The sequence below is a fragment of the Pseudonaja textilis genome, chromosome 2, assembly GCF_049901715.1.
Source record: "Pseudonaja textilis isolate UNSWEBS1 chromosome 2, rPseTex1.2, whole genome shotgun sequence".
NCBI classification, from domain to species: domain Eukaryota; kingdom Metazoa; phylum Chordata; class Lepidosauria; order Squamata; family Elapidae; genus Pseudonaja; species Pseudonaja textilis.
This window is the reverse complement of record NC_141991.1, coordinates 123,467,102-123,491,049: the sequence shown is the minus strand read 5'-3', so window position 1 is coordinate 123,491,049 and position 23,948 is coordinate 123,467,102. Positions and strand designations below refer to the sequence as shown.

General features: G+C 39.5%; 1 protein-coding gene across 1 annotated transcript in view; it reads left to right on the top strand.

The window, feature by feature from the left end:
- ANKFN1 (ankyrin repeat and fibronectin type III domain containing 1) overlaps positions 1–21,983 on the top strand; it is a 127,178-nt gene extending 105,195 nt beyond the window's left edge. The window contains exons 15-18 of the mRNA XM_087925146.1: positions 695–863; positions 7,528–7,694; positions 10,885–11,098; positions 15,410–21,983. Of these exons, the coding sequence (XP_087781272.1) occupies positions 695–863; positions 7,528–7,694; positions 10,885–11,098; positions 15,410–16,185 (1,326 nt within the window). The 3' untranslated portion in view covers positions 16,186–21,983. The remainder of the gene's footprint in view (positions 1–694; positions 864–7,527; positions 7,695–10,884; positions 11,099–15,409) is intronic.
- The last annotated feature ends 1,965 nt before the right edge of the window (positions 21,984–23,948 follow it).

The following is a 23,948-nucleotide window of genomic DNA, read 5'->3' as shown; positions in this document are numbered from 1 at the left end:
GTAATGGGAGCAATGTTTTAGGGAAGAGTAGACCAGGGTAGATATAATCCATAATTCAGTTTGGGGTAAAAAAAATAGAATCCTTAATTTAAAAAAATACACTGTCATTTTACTTCCATGTTTTTCTCTAGTGCAGCTTGTTAATTTTGAGAGGGGGGGTTGTTTTCGTATTGTCCTAATTTGTGGCAGGCTGATACAAGAGCAAGGGAACAGAGAAAACAACCTCCAGAATTTTACCCAGGGTTTTTTTTTTTTTTTTAAATACAGTTCTGAATATTTGAACCAAATTGATTTTCATGTTTCCACATAAATGAAAACATCGCAAAGATCATGGAGTGGCTTTTATGGTTAATAAGTACCATGGATGTTAATTTGGGGGTGAGAGGCTGGGGTTGTCTCCATATATGTATGTTTGAACGTGGAACATTAGAGCACAAAACCTTTTCTGAAGCAGGATTAAGAAAAGCACACCTCAATGTATACGTGCATGTGTGTTATACACGTATGTTTGCATGCCTTCACCCACATCCAAATGCCTATGTTTTATAGACATGCCTATCTGGTACTGTAGATGTTGTGAGAGTTTAATGTTTTATATCATTGTGAGGGAGGGGTGTTGCTATAAATGCCATGTTATAACTTTCTCCTTCCCTCGCCCACCCCCTCTTTCTTTTCTGTGCGTGTCCCTCTGTAGGCTAAGCTGTTCCGTCTGTATACACAGGAGGTGTTGGAACTGGGTCACAATGTTTCCTTTCTTCTCCTTCTCCCTGCCTCAGACGACGTCTGCACTGCCCCAGGACAGAACAACCCTTACACCCTGCACACAGGATTCCTTAACCTCCCTCTTCAGATGTTTGAGCTCGGTATACTACCTTGGTTCTCCTAGAAATGTTATAACCCACTTGCCTTACAATAAAATCACAAAGTTGCATCTGTTTCCTCCCATCCAGTCTCTGCCTCCCCTTCCTCAGCAGAGAGTCAATAAATCATGTGATTTCTTGGCAACCTCACTTTTTCTCTCTGACTCCAGATAAGAGAGAGAGAGAGAGAGACCCGCTAATTGGGTTACATGGGCTACTCATCATTCCCAGCCTGAAAAAGCTGGACAGATATCACACAACAAACAAACCTTGAGTGTAGTAAAGCATGCAGAATCAGGCCAGTAGTGATATGCTATTGGTTCGGACCGGTTCGGCATAATTGGTAGTAAAAAAAAAAAGGCTCCGAGGATCAGCTGAGAGGATAAAGAAGAGAAAAGCGCAGAATCGGCCCTCCCACCTGCCCCTGTGCTTTTCTCTTCTTTATCCTCTCAGTTGATTGGTGCTGCAGGCCTCAGCTGGTGTGGGGAAAGCTGTGCGCATACGTTAGATGCCCGCCCATGCACGTGTGATCACCGAACCGGTAGTAGAACAGGTAGGATCCCACGGCTGAGTCAGGCCATTCTGAAATGGGTTAATCAGCAAAGCAACGTAGGTCAGTCTGGCCTAGCGGTGATTTCGATGTTCTTCATAATTGCCGCTATTTGCCTACCCAGACCAGTTGGAGTTCAGACAAATACATCCATTATGTACGCATTGGTCATTTTATATAGAAGAGAAAGCATTTCTGTGACAAATGTTGCTAATTAGGAGTCATTCTGGAGGAGAACAGTGGTTTTTTGAAAAAACCCATTTCATTTGTTTGGAAGAATAGCTGCCTTGATTACCAGCGCTGTGGAACAGCAGGGGAAAGAGGCTGCTTCCTCCATATCCAGATTCCCAGATGCAACCAGAAAAGTTAAGAAACTGAACTAGATCGACTTTGATTCCATTGGGTCAGGCAGGGACTGTAATTTTGAGAGCATCTGATGAGCACACTCACAAAGTTATTTGCTTATTCCCAATCTGCTGGCAAGAACTGTGGTGACACGGTGGTTAGAATGCAGTATTGCAGGCTTACTCTGCTGACTGCCAGGAGTTCGATCCTCACTGGCTCAATGTTGACTCAGCCTTCCATCCTTCTGAGGTCGGTAAAATGTGGACCCAGATTGTTGAGGGCAATACACTGACTCTTAAACGGCTTAGAGAGGGCTGTAAAGCCACTACGAAACACTCATTAACCAAGAAGGCAAACTAGCCCTAGGGATGTTACCCTTATTGTAAGGCATGATTGTCAACACTTGTGTTGCTAGATGTCCCTTCAGTGTATTGCAGCATTCTGTTTAATTCTTAAATTAAATAATGTTTTGGTAAAGGCTTGGAGTTTGATAGACTGCCGATAAATATCCCTGTTGTTCACGGCTCCATGCTGCCCATTCCCACAATAAAATATTACTTGTAGGATTCAAAGCAAATGGTTCCCAGCTGGTACTCTCCAGATGCCTTGGAACTACAATTCACAGTTTTCCCTACCAACAGGGCCAAGTATCTGGTGTTCAACTTGGCATTAAAGGATTGGCTTTGGCCATGGAGGCTTTGCGTTTTCCTTATTCTTTTTTGTAAAACCCAAGAAGTCCCTAGAGGTGCTCCTAAAGTTTGGTAGCAAAATGCAGAGCTTCCTAGAAAGGGAAAACCTTTTTTTTTTTCATATTTTTCATGGGGAAAAAGAAGGAAAGTAGGTGCACCAAGCTCAGCTCCAGAGATGCCACCCTCATCCTCAGTAGCCATTTAAGTGCACTCCAAGCTACTGTTCAAAAAAGTAAATCCAGAAATCGTGATGTTTCCAGTGGGATTAGAAGCACATTTGATATCCGCTATAGCTCTGCGCAGACAGCAGAGGTAGTAAAAGCAGTTTGACGTAAACATTAAGAATTGCCGCTGCTCTTCTCATTTGTCTCAATGCAGTGAATTTATAATGGAGGAGTCATAAGCACTCCGGGGAGAATTCTACTAACAGCTCAATTTTACTTTCCAAACAAAAAGGAACTGATCTCATGCCCTCAAGCAGAGGCCATTTTCTGATTTATTGCACATTTTCCCCCAGTGCCTATAAAATAGCTGTGATTCACCTCCCAAATATTGGAAACTTCCACTCCCTATTAGTTGGTGGCTACTGGATTTTTAACTGTGAAACCACAGATGACTCTGCTAAAGTTAACATTTGTTACCCCAACATTATAGGCCACAGTAAAGGAAATGCAGCTCAGAAGCTAAAACAGCAGTTGTCCTTTTGCTAAAGTGCCACCTGTGTAGGGTAAGCTGTGAGTCTTCCAAGATGCTCAGAGAGTCCTTTAGAAATTAGCCCCATTGGAAGATGACGAAAAATGTCAGTACTGCTTCTTTTTTTCATTTTTTTCAAACATGACTGAAAAATATATTGGCATGACCAAAGAGGGATATAGGGCTTGGGAAGATCCTAAAATATATATCTAGGTTAAAAACAACCCCAAGGGTTTTCAAGCAATTAAAAAGAGATTGTGACATTTATTCGCAGGTATAACTTTGTCAAGCCTTTAAAACAAAAAACAAAAAAACTGCTTAACAGGGAAATTAAAATTCTATTAAGAAGATTACTAAAATGTTTCAAGTATTCAGTGCTGATATCACCCACTGAATATGCACTGTGACTAGTTATTAGCACTAGGCTACTACCCATGTTAGGTTAGAGCAGGGGTGTCAAACTTGATTTCATTGAGGGATGGATCCAGTGGTGGGATTCAAAAAAAATTATTACTGGTTCTGTGGACATGGCTTGGTGGGTGTGGCATGGCTTGGAGGGTGCGGTTTGGTGGGCGTGGCGGGGGAAGGATACTGCAAAATCTCCATTCCCTCCCAACTCCTGGGGGGAAGATTACCACCGGTTCTCCGAACTACTTAAAATTCCCACTACCTGTTCTCTAGAACTAGTCAGAACCTGCTGAATACCACCTCTGCCAGTATCAGGGTTGACCTTGGGGAGCCAGGATGAGTGTGGCCAGGGTGGGCGTGACATCACTTGTGTCAGGGACACCTGTGGTGGCCCAAGTGCTCTGCCAATAAAAATGGGCTCCCAACCTCTGTTTTCAGCTGCTATGGCCTCCTGCAACTCTCTGCCAGTGAAAATGGAACTCCAGAGGGCTGCCTGCGTCCCTCCTGAGCTCTGTTTTCACTGGCAGAGGCACCACAGGCTGGTCCTTCCCTGTTTCCAGGGCACCCCACAGGCCATATCTAAGCACCCCAAGGGCTGGATCCGGCCCGCAGACCTTGTGTTTGACACCCCAGGGATAGAGGCAGGACCCTAAGAATCTATTGCAGTTTTCCTATTACTGCGACTTCCCTTGTATTTTTGACACTGCTGATTGGGAGTGGGTTGCCAAGATTTTCAGGAGGATTCTTTAATAATTGTTTCTGGAGATGCTGGACATTCAACGTGGGATGTTTTGAAGCAAAATATGGGCTGAGCCTAAACAAACAGCATAATCCATCAAAGGCTAACCCTTTGTTCAATTGAGAGCTTTGTTGAGAAGATGGCTCTGTTAAAAACACATTAGCACATTTAGATCAGCTTACCTAAACCATCATGACATTGAGAAACTTTTTGCAGAAACTTCCCTAGCTGTACTCAGAGCATGACAGCAACACCTGTCTGAAACTTCTTAAAGCAGCCTAATCTTTTCCTTGGATCCTGCAGCACCTGCAAAAGACAATGGCCTGTTTCTGGGAAAGCTGCTTAATAAGCTGTGTAGAGATGCTGCTGACTTTGTGCTCCTGTGTGCACCAAGGACCTTTTGGGAGATTAAATCCAATGTGGCAAAAGCCTTTTCCTTATACTATTTGTTTCCATTGCACGTGAATAAATGTTCAGTATTAACCCACAGTGGTTATAGTTTGTGTAAGAAGAAGCCAGTGTGTGTAGACCTGAGAAAGCTGTGATGAAACACACATAACTGCCTATAGGATGTCCTTCATGATTGCCAGTACTAATTGTTCAGAACCGAAAGCGATCATAGAGTGAGGGGGTGATCCAAGTTTAGCTCTGCAGTATCCCTTTCTATTGTGGAGATAGAAATAATGCTTGATGGAGTTTCTCTGATCGACATATTATCACACCAAAGATGTAGAGCTGGCAACGTGCTTTTTATAAATGCAGCATAAACAGAAATGCAAACTTGTACCCCTTCATTTTTTGTTATTGCTGTTGTATTTTCTTTTTCAGTTTTATGGGTGGGGGAGGAGAGAAGCACCATGATTGACCAGAACTGAAAATCCATATTCAGAAAGATATACACAATTAGGTAAGGTGATATTTTTTATTGGGCCAGTATCTGTAGATGTAATGAAAGTTTGTGCATTTACAAATTGCATGGGATTCTTTATCAGGCAGAACATAGAGGGTAGTGTTCTTCAATAACTCTTCACAAATCTGAGTCACATCTCAATCCATATTCTTCATTAACCTGGTATTCTCCAGATGTACTGGCTGGGAATTATGAGAGTTTATTCTAACACATCTGGATGACACCAAAGAGGGAAGAACATTCTCTATCATGATCTAAACTGATAGTGTTCCAAGGGCAAGCTGTTCCATTGGTTGATTATTCTAACTGTCAGAAAGCTTCTTATTTCTAGGTTAAATCTCTCCTTGTTCAGTTTCGATCCATTATTCCTTGTCTGGCCTACAGGTGCTTTAGAAAATAGCTTGACCCCTTCCTCTCTATGGCAGCCCCTCAAATATTCGAAGACTGCTATCATGTCTCCCCTGGTCCTTCTCTTCACTAGACTAGACAAGCCCAGTTTCTGCAACCGTTCATTGTATGTTTTAGTCTCCAGTCCCCTAATCAGAATGTATGTCATTGAGGGGTAGGAGAAGAAAGCTACAACTTTCAAATTCAAAAGAAATATAGTACCACTAAACTTTCAGCTTGTAAAATACAGAGATCAGGGTTTGCCAGAGCATCTGTTTCAGAAATATGAAGCATTTGGTGAGTATATTAGTATCTCTGCGAGTGGATTGGAAGGTTCATAGTTCATAGATAGAACACCTATTTTTAGTGCAGAAGGTCTTGGGTTCAATTCCTTGCAATCCACATTAAACAATAACAACATGGGATTAGTTACCTGTTAATTGGACAGACCTTCTACTTATTTCCTGCTGTAGGCAAGATTGAAAGCATGGAGAAGTGGACAAAGAATTTGATATGGTCTATGACAGTATCCAATGTTCTTTTCCTGATCCATTATATAGCTGAACTCCAATTCTTTCATAACACATTTATACATCTTGGTCTTTTCTTATGTATAAGGACTTGATGAATTTGTAATGAGGTAATTGCTACCCTGAGTGGGCTGAGATCTTAATTATCACTACCTCTTGTGTGTCTTATTGAGACAGAAAAATGTTATGGCCCGGCATCTTCATCTGTAGGAAATTCTTGTAGATAGATATGAACCTCTACTTCACTAGAGGAGCAAAAATGATGTAAGTGTACTGAGTATAGGAAGCTATGATTTTCAGATGGATTAGAACTTCCATTATCCATGGATGCGGACTATGTTAACCATAATAAAACATGGGAGGCCTGTTTAGCAATGTTGCTGTTGAGTTAGTTGTGTAGTGTAGCCCAAGGAGTCAAGTATAATTTAGAAAGGAAATTTAATTTGATATACAACTGAGGCAAAACAGTTATTCATTGGCATAAACTCATCAATGATGAGCTTATGCTAACATCAACACAACTTTGTACATTTTACTCAAACAATGCATGAATAATCCTTGGTCATTTTTCAGACTATGACATATAGCGTTTGAAGCAGAAAGCTTTATCTGGCTTTCCATACCTAATGAACTCCTATGTCCAAGCTTGTGTGTTTCATTCTGCCTGATTGAGATTTCTATGTACATTTGAAGCTTGCATACTCTTTACATCAACAGGAAACTATCCAATAGAAAAAAATCACTCTGACCTTTCCTAAGTACTCAATAGATAGAGCACGGGTGTCAAACTCAATCACGTCACAGGCCAGATCGCGACATATCACGATGTGTCATGGCATTTTTTTGCCTTTGTGGAGATGGGGTGGGCGTGGCCTGTATGTGACATATTTGGCCGGTGGGCCGCCAGTTTGACAGGCCTGAGATAGAGCATGTGTGGCAAAAGCTTTTAAATGTGGTAAGGTGCAGAGATGCTTAGAGGGGCATTGGCAATGCTGAGCGATGCAGTTGAGACCAAGCAGAACAACATATCGGACAATGATGAGGAATCACTTTGTAAAATTTCAGGGCAGCTCTTCACTACACCCAAAATATAACAATAAATACAGCCAGATATGTAAGTGAGATATATGACCGCTATCTTTTTAGTCTACTAATCTAATTTAATACCTGTGGTAGTCTCTGATCCACAAAAGCTTAAGCCATGTAAATCTGTTTGATGTTAAGGCCCTACACGATGCTTTTGTGTTTTCACTGTAACAGTAAAAACCCTTTTGTAGTTTTAGCTCTTCACATAATTCTTGTTTTTTAGGGAATAATGTAAGCTATGGCAATTGATCTTGATTAAGCTCCTTCAAAAGGTAAGTCTTCCCCCCCCCCCTTTAATACACTTACTTCTGTGCTTTGTTGTCTCCACAGTTCATTTCTGCAGTTACAAGGAAAAATTTATTAGTCTCTATTGCCGCCTTTCCGCTGTCATAGAGCTAGATTTTCTGAGCACCCAGCAGTCCCTAAGGGAAGCCATTTCAGACAGTGAAGTTGCTGCTGCTAAACTAAGACACCAACAAGTCCTAGATCACATACAGGTAACCATCTGTTTTCTCAACTAGTCAGGGTTAATTTGTGGCGGGGGTGGTGTTTGGGCACCAAAGCAGAGAATAGTTGGGTGAGGCAAGGCATAAAGAGGTGACTGTTAAAATATAACTTAAGTTTTATGAAGTTTTTATTCCACTTTTGCTCTCCCATCTTGTTCAATTTGCTTACTTTATGAGTGAATCTCAGGGATGAAATCATATGATTGAAGTGTAATTAAAAAAAGTCTGTCAGTTGGGGTGATACAGGTAGTCCTTGAGTTACAACAGGTTGCTTAGAAACCATTCAAAGTTACAAGAGCCCTCCCCCGTCTCAAGTTACTTACAACCTGCTTCCAAAGTTTGGGTGGCTGAGGCCATAACCTGTGTTCATATTATTATATTTCGGGCATACAACACTTCTTCATTTATGGCTCTTTGCAGTGTCTTGCAATCACATGTCCACAGTTTACAACAACTTTGCCGAAAAACAACGTTTACTTCTGGGTTTTTGTGGGGTTTTTTGCAAAAATACACTTGATAGCAAACAATGGGTTCACTTAACAACCATGGTGATCTGCCTAATAACTACCACAAGCAAAGTATAAAATCGCACCAATCACATGACAACCTGTGTTACAGCTTTCACAACTTACAATCATTATGTACTTATAGCACGTGACAACAAAAAGGTTAGCCATCACTGTCCTAGAGAAATCTATCAGTGGTCGCTATGAGTCAACCTCAGTTTGATGACATCAAATCAATCCATTTTTTTAAATATAATTTATATTGGCAGATTTCTCTAGTCACTCCTGATGGTTTCAAGTAATCTTAAATTTGAATCCAGGATGCAATCCATTTCTTTTCTGTGATATTACTGTCACATTATTTACATTCTGTAAATAAATAATTAACTCTATTAAATAGGCCTTGCTTTAAAATTCTGAAACAAATGCCTTCTTTTCCACACCACTTAATATACAAAGTTTTTAACCATGTTTAAATTTACTTGCTTTAATCTCATTTTACCCATATCTCACCTGTTCACTAATTCTCTCCATCCAGATAGGTCATTTCAGAGGTTATCTATTCCCCCAACTTTTAACTCTATCTTCCCAGCAGCTTCATTACCCCATAAAGAGATTTCATTTTATGCCCATCGTTGCACTGATTACTTGTTCCTTCTTGGTGCTTTAGTGAGTACAGTGTGGTTTAAGAGAGAGATGTAAATAATTGTTGGCAATTTTTTCATTTCTATATTTTTAAAAACAAACTGCAGTCAAAACTTGATAAATGAAGACAACGAAACCTTGTACATATGCCAGAAAAATAGAAGACATAAATTATTATATACATTCACACACTGTTAATTGTTTTAAAACTTAAAAAAAAAACATACCAAATGCTAAAGATTCTAACAAGTGAGGAGGTCTGTTCTGCTCCTGACAAACATTTCATAGAGAAGACAGAAACTTATGTCCCAGATTGCATGATTGTTTATGATTGATGAAAATGTGGCCATTTTTTAAACCACCATGTTTGTACCAAATTACTGTGACAGCATATTGGACCTGTCAGGTTCCTTCTCAAATGAAAACCAGCTGTATTCCATCTACTGGCAACAGAAAAGGGGGGAAAGAAACACTAATTCACTCCACCACATACCACAATCTTCAGCCGCAACCGCAAAACCACAAGAACATTTGTATGATTCTAGATCTAAGTCAGTCACTATACAATCCAAACACTGTAAAGAATCAAGGAGTCCATAAACGGTGTTCAGAAACGGGAACTGGTGAGAAATTAGACAGTAAAAATTATATACAGGCAATGAATACGTTGTAGCAAACTAGGCTATTGAATTGTGAGAAAAGAACTTTTTTCAGGATTGACTAAGATAAAATCAATATCTGAATTTAAAAGTAAATCTTTATTTAAATGTGTGCAGTATTATATGTCAGGCACTCTTAAAGACATAGTCAGAATCATGTAGTTGTACTTTTGTTCTGTTATTTCCATCAAAATAGACTGGATCACATGAGAGGTAAAGATTTATTTGGTTGTTTATTCGTTGAGAAAATTTATATGGCTGCCCGTGACTCTGGATGGCAAATAAGCTAATTTACAAAAGAAAAAACACGTATTAAAGAACCCACAAAATTTTTAAAAATCCAAACAGAAAAGCATGGCACCATGTAACAAACTTGGAAAATATTGTGAATACTGTTCCAATCAATAGTTGTTCAAAGATTTTCAAGAATTATAGCAATGTTCCATTATTTATTTACAAATTTGAGTTTTGCTTTCCATGTTTTCTCTCCTAAGTTTTGGTTTAGAGGATTTTGATTAATTTTCCTATTTCATTTATAAGCAATATTAATGTACCTTTAGAAAGCAGATCATAAGGGGTTATGAATATCACTGAACTTGTAACATACTGGAACATTGCCACGTGTGTGTGGTGATATCCTCTCATACGTTTTAACATCCCCCCACAACACCTTTGGGAGATGCCCACATGAAATAGCTGTGTCTCCATCTGTCAAGGCACAGCTTAGTATGTACCTATGGACACTAGATCACAGGTGACAATGTGCACTTCTTCCTTGTTTTTAAGGAATTGTGCCAGACCTTGATGGTAATTGCCAGGAAATGTATATAATATGCTTGACTATATGCTGAGGATATCATTATATGCAGAGGATATAATTAATACCTTAAATCTTGTCCAGGATCTGAGAATCATTTTTAGTTACTTAGTTAGTTATTTTGAAGATTTTGCATAGAATAAAAAACAAATCTAAAGAAAAAGAAAAAACACAAGAGGTGCCAGAAAATAAAGAGAAGAAAAAACAAAGTTATGAAACATAATTACTTCTGACCCTTTTTTCAACAGATATTTAGAAAGACCTATTGTCTCTCCAAAAAAACTCAGAAAGTCAGAACTCATAGAAATTTGGGGGTTGCTCTGGTTTCCTATCTAGGCCAAAAATATTCATGCAAATAAAATGCAAATACCGTGGGAATTGGAAGGAGAAGGTACAGTGCAAAAAATCTAGAGTGCATGAAAAGGCAGTTCACCTTGAAGATCATTATCAAATTCTACTAGGATTATCTTTCTCTTGCAGTTAACAGAAATCAATTAAAGTTGTCAAAATAAGATTTGCTTGTGAAACTATGTCTGTATTACTTCCTCATGCAGCAAATTGATGAGATCTGGCGTGAAATGAGGTGGATCAATGAAGCATTGCAGTATGCACGGTACAGACCAACAAACTCAGGCTTGCCTCTCGTGAAAATTCTGGATCTGTCAGAGGAACCCCTGCAGAAGAAAATAAGCTCAACATCCTCCCATCTTGACTGTCTTCCATCCCCACCTCCTTCCCCAGAGATGGAGATGCCAAGAAGAAAAGCTGGTAAGGGGAAAATATTGTTGTCTCTTTCATCAAGGGACAAGGCTTTCCACAGTTCTGATTCAGTAGGACTTAGTCACCACTGTAAGCTAGGGCTGCCTAAAGAACTCAAAGTGGCTGTGTTACATTTCCCACTGGATTTGGCATCTCTATAATAGGTCTCCACTCCAGACATATTCAGTCAAATCAACCAGGGAAGCATAATCCATCCATCCATCCATCTATCTATCTATCTATCTATCTATCTATCTATCTATCTATCTATCTATCTATCTATCTATCTATCTATCTATCTATCTATCTATGATGGCACAGTGGTTAGAATGCAGTACTGCAGGCTACTTCTGCTGATTACCGGCTGCCAGCAGTTTTGCAGTTCGGGTCTCCCCTGCTCAAGGTTGACTCAGCCTTCCATCTTTCCGAAGTCGGTAAAATGAGGACCCAGATTATTGGGGGCGATATGCTGACTCTGTAAACCACTTAGAGAGGGCTGTAAAGCACTGTGAAGTGATATTGCTATTGCTACCGTGTTTCCCTGAAAATACTACCTACTCCAAAAGTAAGTTCTAGCTTCATTTTTACATATGTGCCCAACATAAGCCCGACCCCCCAAAATAAGCCCTAATTAAGACCCTACCCACTCTAGGGTGCACAGGTAAAAATTAAGCTAAGGTGGGGATGGGGGGCTGGTGCTGCCCTACTACTTACCTTCGGACAGTTGCAGCCAGGCCTTGTACACCTTGGCCCATTTCTTCTGCAGCCGGCAAGGCTTTCCTGAAGGCCTCTGTAGCTGATAACAGAGCTCCCAATCGATCTGGAGGCCTTCAGTAAAGCCTTTCTGGTCTTGCCAGCCAAAGAAGTTCCTGAAGGCCTCCAGGGGCAATGCGTGCAAATGAGGTGAGTCAGTGGATGACATCCCCCCCCCCCAAATAATAAGACCTGGTGCCTTTTTTGGTGGCAAAAATATAAGACAGGGTCTTATTTGGGGGGGGGAAGGGGACAATTTATATCTCAGTGGCTCAAAGTTGACTCATCCTTCTATCCTTCCATAGTTGGTAAAATGAGGACGCAAATTTTGGGGGCGATATACTGACTCTATCAACCACTTGGAATACTGTGAAGCAGCATATAAGTTTAAGTGTTCTTCCCTTCTCTAATTTGGCATCATTCACAACCTTGGTTCCTAAATTCCCCCGTCAATGTGATTAAGCTACAACTTAGCATAAGCACAACTCATATGCTATATTCTAATCAGTATTAAAACTGTTCTGCTTGAGCATCTCTGGGTATGTCACATCTTATTCAACCCTTGAAAATGTTTTCACGCTGCACCACAAATCTCCTCTGCGTTGCCACACAATGAGCTAACCAGTGCTACTTTTGCTGACCAGTGGTACATAATCATCCAATGATTGCCTTTTTTCTCAGTCATTATCCCTCTGTGTGTGTGTGTGTGTGTGTGTGTGTGTGTGTTTGTAGGTTTTAATGACTAGAGCTGATACGCTGCTCAATAGGCCCATTAACATGAACACAAAAGCTCAGCTTAGTTTAAATAAATATCATCTTCCTGATATTGGAAACATAACTCAGAAGCTAAAATATTAACCTATTTGATCTGGACTTGTTTTGTTATTCTTGCATTCAGAGATGACATCCACAGAATTATTAACATGTCTCTGGATCAATCCTTGTATGTTAAAGATGTTCTTCACTCCTGGGACTTGATCAAAATATGAAGAATTATGCATTGGGGAGGCATGGGAGTTGCCTAAAGGAATTATTATACAATACGGGAATGCAAAATATGTAATACCTAGACTTGTAACAATGGATAATAATAACAACAACAACCATATGGCACTGTTACATTAGCCAGGAGACTACAAGGCTATGATAGAGTTTGTCTTTAGAACAGCTTGGCTTCAGAAATTATCACTGGAGGTTTTTAAGAAGAGACTGGACAGTCACTTGTCTGAGATTGTATAGGTTCTCCTGCTTGAGCAGGGGGTTGGACTAGAAGACTTCCAAGGTCCTATTCTATTCTATTCTATTCTATTCTATTCTATTCTATTCTATTCTATTCTATTCTATTCTAGAGCAGCTGTTTGGCTGCCTGGTTACCAGCTGTCAGATACACTCTTGCGCACTTCCCGTGATGTGCCACAAGAGGGTGAGCTGACTTTGCACCAGACAGAAAAACAAGCAACTCTTTGTGTAGTTTCATCCTAGGCTTCCTCCATTCCTCGGAGCCGCCTTGTAAACATATGCCATAACCATTTGACTGCCTGCACAGAGCACCAACCCATCTCTCTGCCAAGTGGTACCTATTTACCTACTCGCACAGAACAATGCTTTTGAACTGTAAGGTCAGCAGAAGTTGAGGCAAATTACGGGAGCACACCATCCTGCCACGCAGTGCTAAGATTCAAACCACTAGAGCAAAGACCATCTCCAGTGTCATTAAGCCACTGAGCAATTGCTCTTCACATGATTTTAAAAATGTAATAATAACAAGGAATAAAATGGTAAAAAATATGTATGTTAGCCTTCCCCAACCAGTGCCCTCCATATATATTGGATAACAACTATCCTTTCTATCTTGAAAAGGACCAGACAGAGGAACACAAGTGTCAATTATCACTGTCCTGCTAAGCACAAGGTGGGGGTTAATGTTCCATTGAACTCAGTCGCCCACAGTACAAAAATTCCAATTCTTCTACCTCCTTCCATTCTGACCAATTTGTCCTGGCAGAATATATACAGTATATCCTGTATCCATCCAGCATACAACTCCAGAAACACACTATATCCATACACAATACTCTTCACTTCCCCACCCCAGTAGATAGTTCAGGTAACAAATTGATATGAATTATTTCCCATGTCATACAGACTGAAAACTCAGATCTGTACATAAATACATAGTCTCTTTCACAAACACCTAGCATCAGAATAAATCTACTGTAGGAAGCCCATGCAGCTGATGTTTGCATTCTGAGATTGAAGGCTTGTTTTTATTTTGGTTTGGTTTGGGAGCTTTTATCGGCGCTTGCCTGGTCTCTCCGTTTTGTGTTGGGAACAGATGAGTGGCAACACGTACCAGCCATGGGACTTTCCAAAGAATCCAAGCTCCTGTGGCTGGCAAAAATCCCAAAAGGTTAGATCAGCTGTCTAGAGCCAGGCAGTCCAGAAAATGCAGGAAAGAACAAGCAACAAGCAACACTAAGCCATAGTTTTAATCATGGTTTGTTGAATAAGCCATACCAACTAGATTCACCCATAAAACTAAGCTCCAGACCACAATTTATAAAACAAAACAGTTGGATTTAGTCATCCTATTAAGCCAAAATTAAATAAACTATATTCTGATTTAGGACAATATGTGAACAAAGTTCAATGTTTATAGAAGAGAAGACTGAGCTATCAGAGCTCCATAACAGGCTCAGTTAAAGAGCCTTAGAAAGGGCTTCACCCCCCAAAAAGGGGAGAGGCTGAATAAGACTTTTATTCAGAAGTGTAGACTATTCCTGGGTAGATTTTTTTTCAGAAGAAGCTCCTTTTGTTATGTCTTCAATGGAGCCTTCTGTATTTAATGGGCAAGTAATTCTAGAGACCAGCATGCTTAGCTTTCTTCTCAAAAAACAAAAGGGTCCAGATATATCTGAGCAAGCAGTGTAAAGTTATCTCGTCAAAGGATCATGATCCCACCAACCCCATCCTAATCAACACCAGTACTTTTAGTAATACTAAAATACTAAAAAATACTCCATATCCTCTACCAAAGAGAAACATCAGAAATAGTCCTTAAGTTCTCCTCTTCATATTTGTAGAAATGTATTCAGTAACAACGGCAGTGCAGTGGCTCGGCAGTTAAGAAGTAAGACATCAGCTGAATTCATGTATCATACTAAGCCAAGATTGTTAGTTGGAAGGATGGCAGCCCAGATTTGAGACCTGAGTGCTGTGTGATGGAGTAAGCTCCCATCCTTGCCTCAGCTCCTGTCCACCTAAGCAGTTCAAAAGCATGTTGATGTGAATAGATAAATAGGTACCATTATGATGGGAAGGTAACAGCACTTCGTCATGCTGCCACATAACTTCGGAAATGTCTTTGGATAGCACTCAATGGCCTTGAAACAGAGGTGAGCACTGCCTCCTATAGTCGACAACAACTAGCGGAGTAAAATCCATAGGGACTCCTTTACTCAGTAACAAAGAAACCTATTTCAGGTTCATTTTGCTGTAAAGGGTAGTTAGGCACACAGTTAAGACATGCGGTCTGTTCAGGATTAATCCTTTCTATTCTCGTTGCAGATTCCCAGCCATATTCCGATGAAGAAGGTTGCTCAGAGGTGTTCCTCCCAACTGACAGTGACTATGATTCCAGTGATGCTTTGAGTCCACGAGAACTGGATTTGGTTTATTCATCCTCCCAGGATATCTCCCATCAGGCTGTGAGTTGTTTGAGTGGTAGTGCCCCAGATGTCCTTCAAGTCCATGACATCAAACGGTGCTTGACTCCGAAACAAAACCCAAGAGGGAGCAGTGTCTTAGAGGCAGAGGTTGATCAGTCTACAGAGAATATGCAGAGCCTGTCAATTGGAAGGCTTTCACCCAAAAACCCAGAAAAGAATTCCAGCTCAAAGCAATCTTTGAGTTTTCTAGGGAAGAAAAAACATGGGAAACATCAGCACTACAATTATTTCAGCCGACACCATCGCTGGCTCCGTGTACACAGCGAAACCCAGTCTATCTCTCTTTCTGAAGGCCTCTACACTCCCCATCTCACACAAGCCATGGACTACTCTCAAGAGCCCACTCCTGGTGAGCAGATCAGCATTTCTATCGATTGTCCCCGCAGTACTTTCTTACCTCATGCTTCAAGTCTCCCAGAAGAAGGGAAAGACAAATACCAGGAACTGAGGCCAAACATCCGCAGAATATATGTTGAGCCTTACAAGACCACATTATCCAGTGAAGGTAGCAACCAGTCTGGAGATCACACAGATTTGCACAGCCCTTTGGGTCAAGGCAGGATTGCAGATCAATCTTTTTCTAACATCCCTGAAGTGTTCAGTAGTGATCTTTAAGAGATCAAGTTGCTCAGTAGCCCTGCTCCTCTGCCCTGCCTTTAAAATACGATCACACTTACCACAAATGGAAGACTAATTCTTCAAAACAAACTTTGCATTCAGAAGTCCCACTTCATGTCTTTACCGAATGGAGAGCAGACTTTCAGCATAGTTTTCTAAGAAAAGACATTGGAGGGCGGTGGAATTAACTTTTGCATATATGCTTACTTGCACTACAACTTCTAAAGTTAGGTGGCCAATTCCTGACTCTTTATTTGGTACTTAACAAAGCAGAAAAAAATGTTATCTTTTTCACATGAAAAAGAAATTTTCAGGAAACTTAAATGTTTCACTATGGAATTTTCCCATCCTAAATAGTCAGTTTTGTCCCTCGTTTATTGAGTAGTGTTCATGGCCCCAGGAGCTGATTTTTTTAAAAAAAAAAATTCTCTGAGCATCACTGACTTTATTGTGTTTCACCAGACTGGGCAACACAACATCAGTAAGGACAAATGTGGATATTTCACAGCAGCTGCTCGGAAAAAATAATGTTGCTTTTGAAGAATAACACGATGCCAGTGGTGTGGCCAAAAAGGTCTCTGCAAACAAATTTGAAGATTATCTGATTTTACCCTTTTCCCTCCATTGAAACCTTTTGTGGGAAAGATCACTGAAAAGGATCTTTTCCTTGATCCTGAAGTTTTACTCGGAGACAAAAAAAATCCCACTGTTTGGTTTTTCTTTTGTAGTTTTCATAACTACAAGCGTTTGAGCAGTTTTGCTCCTACAGCATTTTTCAGTTATACCATTTGAATGGGAGAAGTATTTCACGGTATAGCTACCCTAAATCATTAAATCAAACCAATTTCTTTCTTCAAGATCATTTTTGCACTTTTTGGGTTGACAATTCCCAACATTCTTCAGCTGGAAACCCAGCTAAGTGACATAAACAGTTTTTGAGACAGGAAGTAAAACAGACTTTTGGAAAGAAGTTTTTCACCTTATCCTTTTATATTTCGGCTGTTTGATCAATGGGATTTGATAGTTCACCCTACCAAAAACGTGGAATGAGCACATAAATTTGTGGGCAGATTCAGTAGTGGCATGGTTTACTGATTAGCCATTTTGAAGAGGTGATCCCCCAATTACAGTTTATCTTTCTTGTTTCTGGTGAAATCTACTGATCTCAATATTTTGAATGAATGAAAGTATACCACTGGGACTTGAATCCCCTTTAATTTATACAATTCCTCAGTATGCATATAGGATCTCATCTCCAGGTGGCTCAGGTGGCCAGGTGATGGGAAGTTAGACTTGTGAAGACTGCCTTGAATCACTTCTTAAAGGGAAATGTATCATGGGGCTCATCAATGTATGTTATAGGACCCAGAAAGGCAATGGTACTATTAAACAATTTTGCTGTTAAGGGTATAGGCCATTCTGGGTAAGTTTAATTGATAACAAAATGAAAGTTTTACTCAAGTTAATGTGGCCATCATCAAGTCACTGTGGCCATCATCAAGTCAATATGGCCATCATCAAGTCAATATGGCCAACATCAAGTCAATGTGGCCATCATCAAGTCAATGTGGCCATCATCAAGTCAATGTGGCCATCATCAAATCAATGCGGCCATCATCAAAATGTTTTTGCACAGAATTTAAAGTATCTACTTGCACTATTCACAAGAGCATGGGTATCTTTGTAGTTCTCTGCCTACTGGGAAAGCAGAAGGAACCAAGCATGCTTACAAGTCATTCAGTCAAGACCCCAACCTTATCAGGAAACACTCAGATCCTGGAGCCATTTGAATGCACTAAATCACCTCTACAGAAGTTGTTGACTGCACTGATGTGTACAGAAAAACTGGTCATCTCTTGCGTATGCAGAGGTGAATACTTGCAGCATGCTACCAATTTTAAGGGGAAAATGCCAGGTTTTCTGTGTTACTATCAAGACTTGCAGCTAGCTAGTGTCTGCTCAATTACAGGAAATCTGTCCCCCCTACACACATACAAAAAAAACAACAGCACTCAGTTTTCTGCTGGATTAGTTACCCACATCTTCATTAATGCTTAGAAACTACAGTGAGCATGCAGAAAGTTATGTCTACTTCTTGGTTGAAGTGTAAATATTTTTTTCCCAGTGGAGCCAATGAAAATTTGAAATGCTGTGAAGAGAAATGAGGGTTCCATATGTATGGGTGTACATAAATACATACATGCATACAGGGAAGGGAATGTTTTATTCCCAAAATGAATACCAAGAGTCTTTAAATATTAATGCTTTGAAAAGATATATGCATCTTTCTATTCTAAATCTTACATACGTGCTCACCAAAATGATGTATTCAGTTGCTGGTCAACTCTTTAAATGCTTGGCTCATGACTGTTATGGGATGTAGATAGATGGCATAGATATGTAGATGATTTTGTACATACAGGGGTTTATATAAATGTAGATATAGCTAAAGATAGATTATATAGATATGCTGCCTTATGGAAAGGTTTCTGGTATATTTGAAAAAAAACGTACAATTCAGAGTTTCTTCAGGAGGAATTTATTTTTGCCATCAACAAGAACAACAACGCCCCCCTCCACACAAACATATACATACCCAGACTAAGCACTTTTTTATTATTTGTATCTATTTCCTGCAGCAAATGATCTGGATTCTTCTTTCACCCATTGCAATCTCACCTAACATCATTCTCCTGATGTTACTATCCTACAATTTTTTTAAAAAAATCCCTTCAATTAGTAAAACAGTCAGAAACTTAGTGCCACAGTTACGATCCCCCTGTTTTCTTCAGTACAGTTGATGACAAAAGCAAAATGCTCCACAGTATGCATACAGTAGAAATGTGTCGCAGTTCTGGCCCATTTTGAGTTTTTTTTTAAAATAAAGTTTTATTTGAGTTTTCACACACACAAAATACAAGTAAAACATCTTTTTTGAAAATAGCTTGGTCCCGGGTTACACTTCTTTCTACACACACAAACTCAATTTCATGCTTATTGTTGTGTTCTGTTCCATATCTTATTACTATTCTGCATTTTCTATATAGTTTTTCCCCTCTTAATTTTCTCAATTTTATTTTGATTATCTCAATTCAAATCATTATATTTATACTTTTGTCTGTTCTGTTTCAATTTCATATTATCTTTTCTCATTAGACAAATTTTCTCCTGTAGTTACTAATTGGAGTATGACACCTTTATATCTTTTAATTTTATCCATTCAACTTTTATTTAAACTTCGATATATACCTTAAGGTTATGACATTCAATATAATCCATAATACATAACTTCCAATCAAATTCTGCTTGGTACATTCTTATAATACACACTATATTTTTTTAAAAAGGGATTGTAAATATATGTAATTAAAACCCTCATTCCATTCCAATTCAGTTCTATCATTAATATTCATTAAAGTCTTAACATCTTTAACATTTCTTTTCAATTAAATATCATACTTCCTTAAAGACACATATAATTTCCATACTTAATTTTTCCCTTATTTCTCTTCACATATGTTTTATATTCATTTTGTTACATTTATTTATTGACAAGCATTCCACTAAGTTACAATAACTATTTTATCAAACATTTTAATCATACATTGTTTCATATTTTCTGAAATTATTTCTATTTCTAATATAACAATACTGTCTTATGTACCTTTGCAGAATCCCTTTTTCAATTAGATTTTCACCCATTATCTCTAAATAGGCCCTGTTTCTCTATATTTTGTTTCTGTCCTTTATAACTTCTTTTCCTTTCTTTCTTCCCTCTCATCTTATCCCTCCCCTTTTTACCCCCTTGTCTCTCTACTTCTAATTCTCCTGCATTTCCCTCTTCTGTTGCTTTCTGATTTTATACTTACTTTTCACTCTATTCTTTTTCTGGGTTGTTTTTCCCAATCTTAAACTTTCCATTCTCTTTCCCCCCTTTCCTTTTTTTCCCCCACCTGAGACTACTTGTTCATTAAAGAAGGCTTCTTCTTTGTCCCAATCTTCTTGTTCTGCAGGCATTTCTTGTTGTTTTTCATAGTTCCAAATCTCCATTTCTAAGAACTGAAATACAAAGCCAAAAGAACCTCCCCCTTCTTGTGCATCTTCTTTGTACTTTTTAAGTTCCATTTTCAATTCTTCTAAAAGTGGAGCCATTTTAAACACTTTTAAACAACCACCCGATTGATTTTAGTCATTCAAATGCAGTAAGCAAGAATCCAGAGATCACCAAATAATCCAAATAGTCCCAAGCTGTTTCTTCTTATTTCTTTTTTCACTTTCTCTTCCTGGGGTTTTACTATTTTATTATCCCTTTGACTTTTTATTTTCAGCATTAAATGCCTATTAATGTCAAAGTGGATTTTTTTTCCAATTCCTTGCTTAAGTCTCTTAGCTGTCAGTATAGGAAGAGGAGAAAAAAAATCCAAATCCTTTTTCTTTTCTCTCTTCTTTGCTGCTTAGAAATCTTCTTTGGGAACAGTGTTATTTTTATTTTTTTTAATAGTTTAAATTCCAGGGTACCTTATTTGTTGCTCTTGCTGTTTGACCCGGTCAACCGAAACCTTCTCTTCTTATCTTCCTCCTGCACATTCTTTTCCAGTTGAGTTCTTCTTTGTGGTGGCCATTTCTGACTAACGCTGCAACCGCCTTCGGGAAAGGGAGTAATGGCCAGCTGAGGAGGAGAGATGCGGCTCTCCTCAACCCTGCAGGCAATCTTCCCCTTCTTCACCACCTCTATGGGGTGGCTTAGCCCTGAAACCAGCCGGCTTGGGGCGCTCCAGTGGTGAGCACAGATCAAAACCGCCCATTTTGAGTTTTATTCTCTATTTTTCCTTACATTTCCTCAAATCCAAGAAGAGGAGATAATTGAGGGTGAAAAAGAAAAATCTATCTCGCACTTACCAAGAGAGATGGGCAGACATGGTTACTGAGCCACTTTGGGGGGGGGGGTTGTTCCTATTTTTTAAAATATCTGGAAAATAACTGGGATGAAATCCTAAACTAGCTATTCCAGAATAATTCCTCTGAAGCCAGGCACCATGGTGGTATATTTGGGTAGCAAAGAAGCTATCTAAAGGAAGAAACCAGGTAATATTTCCCAATTTTTACTCTCTTGTCTGAAAGTTTAGCCACTAGACAGAATAATGCCCACTCTTCTCCCTTGGGGGGAGGGGGAAGCATCTTAGGAAAGAAAAAAATGTAAATGAGATTTGTAAGACATTAAAAGTAGGATTAGCTTGATCACAAAAACAGCCAGAATGGCTATCTGCAATGGCAATATTTTGAAAATTGCCACTAAACCAGCATGAAATCCAAAAAATGCACCCCCAGTCCTTTGCAATGTCTCAAGAAGGAATGCTAGGGCACAACCTTTGGTTTTGTGTGTGTGTGTGTGTGTGTGTGTGTGTGTGTGTGTGTGCGCGCGCGCACGCTCGCGTGCGTGCAGCAACTTGGGAGGCATTTGTCTATATAAAGCAATTTGGCCATTGATTGCTTGTCCTTGTTCTGATTCTTATTGTAATTGTTGCTGTTCATGCAACTGAGTGTATGTTAAAACTTTCAATTGTACATTAAATGCACAATTTTGTGTGCTTTAAATTTCTGTACATACATGGATGCACAATACTATAAATACTGTGTGTTAATTGTCTTTGGGGAATTTTGCCTCCCAAATAGTATTTTCATGTATATGTCTCTTTTAAAAAATGTTTAAAATACTGCTGTATTTTGGGTGCCTCTCCACGTCTGTGTTTTGAAAAGGGGACTGACACAGAATATTAAAGGAATCTAATTTTCGACATATATTTTTGATAACTTGAAATATACAAAATACTCTTTTAATGGAAAATTTGATTAGCCTAAAAAATACTAAATCTATTTGAGTGAATGGTATTCATAGCCATGAATTATTTTAGTTTTTAATTAGAGGATGATTTTGTGTACAATAAGGTAATTGAAATTTAAAAAAAACATAAAAGTATTTTTTTAATTGCATTTTCAGTTGATTTTACTCTCCAATTTTAGAGTCAGGTCATTTGTTCAGTTCCATACCAATTTGCTTTTGGTCCATGCTTTTGGAATTGAGCTAGATGTTACCATATATACATGTGCTACCTTTCCCCATTACAACGGATTCTAGCATTCTTTGCAAATCGACTGATTCCAAAACATTTTTACGCCAAGCCAAAGAAAAGTAGTAATTGGCGTGGCCTCAAAAGAAGCTGAGCATTTATTAATTGCTTTTGCTGTGTCAGTGAATTATGGGATTCTCCCCAAGGAGAACTAAATGTTTCAGGAAGCAGATTATTATGTAGAATTTTATGAGCTACCCACATTTATCCTACAAAATACCCTTAAAGGCCTCTGTTGTTCCAGTTCTATTTTTATTTTGTTTATTACATTTGTTTGCCATACACCTCACCACGAGGCTTCCCACAAGCAGAGTAAATGGGGTATTAGCTTAACAAAAGCACTTAACAATTACAGTGATTCACTTAACAGCCGTGGCAAAAAAAGGTCATGTGATTGACTCATTTAACAACTGCCTTGTTTAGTGACAGAAATATGGATCCCTATTGTGATCGTAAGTCAAGGACTACCTGTATGGATTTCAGCTGGTTTACCCTGAATTTCAGTTGCATGATCATTTTACAAATTGTTTGATGAGTGGTGACAACATGCCCAGGGGTGGGCTGCTACCAGTTCACCCGGGTTTAGTTAAGTTTAGTTTACTTTATTGTGATTGCACCTCGTAGAACTGGGTGAACCAGTTGTTAATTTATGGCTGGTTTGGCGAAATAGCAAATCCCACCCCTGGCTGGCCCCGCCCACCCTGCCCTGCCCCTCCCAGGAATCCACACAGCCCATTTTGGATCACAGGTAAGTGCGGGGCCCGCACAGAGGCTCAGGGAGGGCAAAAAATAGGCCTCCCAGAGGCTCTGAGAAACAGGCCTGTTTCCAGCCTCCAGAGCCCAGGGAGGCCGTTTTCGCCCTCCCGGAGGCTCAAGGAAAGCCCAGGGAGGATGACAACCCCACCCGGCCCATTTTTGCTCCCGGCCCAGGGTGGTGCAGGAGGCAAACTAGGTCACGTCCACTGTGGCCATGCCCACCCAGCAACCGGGCAGAGAACTGGTTGCTAAATTTTTTGAAGCCCACCCCTGAACATGCCCTACTGTCATTGCAGCTGCTCAGAAAACACACTCAGCACAACCCCACATGACACAGTGGCATAAATTAGCAGTTTTACCACCCCCATCGCTGATTATACATTTCTGGATGCCTTCCTCCATCTGTATTTTCATACTTCATGCAGGATCATAAAAGGATAGGGTTTGGGGTTTTTTTTTTGTAACTCAACCTCATCTGGTTCAAACATGTAATGTAAAAATAAAGCCCTCATGTATTCTACTGAATTCGTTAGGAGAAAAGAGATTCTCCAGGATATTGCTTGAAAAAAGAGCCATAACGTTGAGAGAATGGGAAAGACTCAGAAAATCATAGTTGGGTAGAGATGACAATATCCTCACTTTGAGAGGTGAAAATTTTGAAGAAGAAAAGGTAGGATATGAAGTGGTGAAAAGCAAAGGCAGAAAAATCTGGAGAGACTTGGCACAAAGTTGTGGCCGTTCGCTTTCTTATCGTCTGCCGTTAAGTTGTTTGATTACTAGTTCTCACTCCTTTTCCATAAGTTTGACGATGTTGTCAACCATGCAAGAAAATAGTACTATATGTAATATAGTCTCCACAGAGAACTGCGACAATAG